The sequence below is a fragment of the Lucilia cuprina genome, chromosome 5 (genome assembly GCF_022045245.1).
Source record: "Lucilia cuprina isolate Lc7/37 chromosome 5, ASM2204524v1, whole genome shotgun sequence".
Classification (NCBI taxonomy): domain Eukaryota; kingdom Metazoa; phylum Arthropoda; class Insecta; order Diptera; family Calliphoridae; genus Lucilia; species Lucilia cuprina.
Window position 1 is genome coordinate 10,423,622 of NC_060953.1, and position 3,653 is coordinate 10,427,274.

General features: G+C 35.3%; 1 protein-coding gene across 1 annotated transcript; it reads left to right on the plus strand.

Moving 5' to 3' along the window:
- Positions 1-736: 736 nt before the first annotated feature.
- Positions 737-1,086, plus strand: LOC111689353 (UPF0389 protein CG9231-like; the record flags this gene model as incomplete). Its single annotated transcript, XM_023451824.2, has 1 exon — positions 737-1,086. A coding segment is annotated over one exon (246 nt), but the record flags the coding sequence as incomplete, so codon positions are not given.
- Between the last annotated feature and the right edge of the window lie 2,567 nt (positions 1,087-3,653).

Sequence of the window (3,653 nt, forward strand, 5' to 3'; positions counted from 1 at the left end):
AACTGAACTAGAACTGAACTAGAACTGAACTAGAACTGAACTAGAACTGAACTAGAACTGAACTAGAACTGAACTAGAACTGAACTAGAACAGAACTAGAACAGAGCTTGAACAGAACTAGAACAGAGCTTGAACAGAACTAGAACAGAACTAGAACAGAACTAGAACAGAACTAAAACAGAACTAGAACAGAACTAAAACAGAACTAGAACAGAACTTTAACTGAATTAGAATTGGAAACTGACTGAAATTTGAAAATATGTGATGGCTTTGAATTTAGTCAGTTTTTTTGTTCATTAATCTAATTATTAATATAAAATCTTTGATCGCTTGGATTCTTTAAATGCTGCTTGTATTATGGGGTTATTATTCAGAGAATTAATAACATCATTAATCTATAAATAGGAACCAATTAAAACCGTAATTTTTATTAAGGTGTTTTAGGCCTTACTATGACAAACGATTTTCAAATAATTAAATATTTTTAGTTATAATCAAACAATATCGACTAAACTTATCAAGAGAGATAGTAATTTTAATTAAACATAAGTGTTTATGTTAGTTTTCTATAACTAATGGAAAAATAATAAATTTATAGAAAAAAAAAACGAAAAACGTGTGGAACTAATTCAAAACTCTTATCATATCATCTTCAACTGATTTCACCACCAACTAAACATATTTCATTCACAAAAAGTTTATCATAATTCGATTTGTGAATAATTTCTTTTAATTCTTTTTCTTTGGTCTTTCCCTCCCAATCCATTTCTCTACTATTAGTGCTGAAGTTATGGAACGTTGTCGCAACACAATACGTATACGTTTGGCCAATATAATGATGGCATTAACTGTGGTAGGTTGTGGTATTATGGTCTATAGTGGCAAAGAAGCTGCCAAACGTGGTGAAACGGTTACCAAACAAAATCTCGAATGGCATAAGAGATATAATGAACTTCATGGCGTTAAGGAGAATAAAGAATAATTTATTTGTATTCCTCCGATCCATGTTGTTTAAATTGTACTATAAGAATAGTTTAAAACTTTAAAGCGAAATAAAGCTAAATGTGTTAATGTTAAAAGTTTAAATTAATGTTAAAAAGAATTTTGTTTATATTTTGTAACAAAAAATTTGTCTTTGGACTAATCCAGCATGTTATAGAATTTAATACATACTCATTCTTACTAATTATACACAGTTGTACGCTCCTTCATGAGAAAAAAGCTTTATACGCCTTCGTGCAAACATACTTACTGCTTGTCAGGGAAGTATCATGACCTTTCGCTTGCCGAAAGCAATCCCCCACCGCCTGAGCTAGACTTTGATATTCCAGAGCTAGACTTTGAAATTCCAGAGCTAGACTTTGATATTCCAGCTCTGAATCAGTGTTCTTCGACACTTTCACGTTCATTAGCTTGTTTTTTCAGCCGTCGTGTATCCAGCATTATGAAAGATTGCTAATGTAATACCAATCCCTAAAAAGACGGAGGTTATCAACCCTAGAAATAGCGACCCAATAGTAATTTGTTCTGCACTATCATCCTGTCAAGAGTCCTACAATTTTACTTAACTACCATAGAAATTGCTTTCGTAGCAGTCGCTCTACTATCCCCTTTTTGTAACTATCGATCATTCTCTGGGTTTCGCTATATAAAACTGTTAAGTATTTAGAGTTCCATCAGAATTGCTTTCGTTCGCCGGAAAGCAATCCCCCACCGCCTGAGCTAGACTTTGATATTCCAGAGCTAGACTTTGATATTCCAGCTCTGAATCAGTGTTCTTCGACACTTTCACGTTCATTAGCTTGTCTTTTCAGCCGTCGAGTATCCAGCATTATGAAAGATTGCTAATGTAATACCAATCCCTAAAAAGACAGAGGTTATCAACCCTAGAAATAGCGACCCAATAGTAATTTGTTCTGCACTATCATCCTGTCAAGAGTCCTACAATTTTAGTCGCTCCACTAGTCACTTTTGGTAACTATCGATCATTCTTTGGGTTTCGCTATATAAAATGGTTAAGTATTGCATTCGTAGCGGCCGCTCCAAGGGACACTTACAAGTCCCCTTTCGGTAACTACTTATCTACACTTAGAATTTCGCACTATAGGACTTTAAGGTGGGAACATCTTCGTAATAAATGAATGAGTTTCACTGTTTTATCGATATTATAATAGAATGTGTTCATTTGAAATTAGGAATCTTGTTCCCGATACACATAGGTTTTCACACAAAACACGGTACTCTCTTAAAGAACACAACACTTATTTGTTGTTGATTGACAAGTGGATTGTATACTATCCATATGTGGAATAAACTCTCAGCTGAGGTCTTTCTTAATGTCAGCAAATTTAAATCTACTTGGTTACCCTGTTATGAAATGAAGAATTTTCCAGAGAGAGGGTTCTGCTTGGATCAACGCAGGCGAATCTAAGCCCCGAATATAAGGAAATTTGTTTGGTTAAGCTTTTCCCATGACAACATATGGATTCTGCGCCAAAAGAACTACTGCTCTTTTAAAGACAAGCATGAATAAAGCTAATATCCAGTTATGAGGAAAAGCTTCTGAACCACTTCTTTAACATAGGTTTCCTGTTTTGTTCTATAATACATAGAACCTCCTTGATCCAACCAAATGTATATGCATTACCTTAGCGTCATAAAGATATGACTGTGGTGTCGATTCGGGTTATTGTAATGATGCCGATTGACCGGATTTTACACACGCTTCCTATGCTCGTGTGTAAAGTCTGGCCAATTGGTGCATTTTTCATTACAGGTTATGATTCGGAATTGTTTAAGCTGGTTGAACGAGCTTTACTTACGCTTTCAAGTAATGATTCGTAGCATTTCGGACAATTGACGGCTTCAATTCGTATATTCCCCAATTTCTCTGTTTCTGGATGAATCCAGCTGCTTGTAAATGTTTGAAATTGCTGCTAGAGTAGCTCCCAATGATTGTGATAGATCTGGTTGACAACTATCTTTATAAGGAATCGCCTCCCTTATAGCTCATCTTGTCGATCCTTATCTAATTTTTAAACTCCTAACTTGTTAATGTTATGGGACTACATAAACCACAAGATTGTCCTATATCCATGCCTGCATTACACGGGACTACTAAAAGGATTATATAGTCATATAATGTTTACAGGGAAGTAGTTTTGGATCATGTTGCTGGCAGGCTCGGATTTTTTCTGATTTGTATATTTTGTATTAAAAAGTTTCAGTTTTGGGGGGATTTCTCTTTTACAGGGGTTGGATTGGATCCGCACCTATGTGCAGGGAATGTTTTACAACATGCTCTTCAAAACATCAGGTTTAGTTTCTTTTAAAGTGAACTTGTAGAAATGAGGTTGATCATCTATGATCATTACGATTTTCTATAAAAAAAATCGCCGAAATTTGTGGGAAATAACGATCAGTTGAGACATCGTAATGACTACAATATTTCTGGCAAAAGTGAAATCGGTTGTTGTGATTAGTTTTTTAGTGATCCAAATCAGATGTGGGTGATTATCTGAGAATCATCTAAAATAACTTAATTAGTAGTCCTTCACGAAGGGTAGTCATCTTGTCGCGATGTGAAGGCTTAAGTGCGATGAATCTCATGGGCCATGCTGACGGAGACAGCTTTGCTTGAGCTGGCTGCCTCC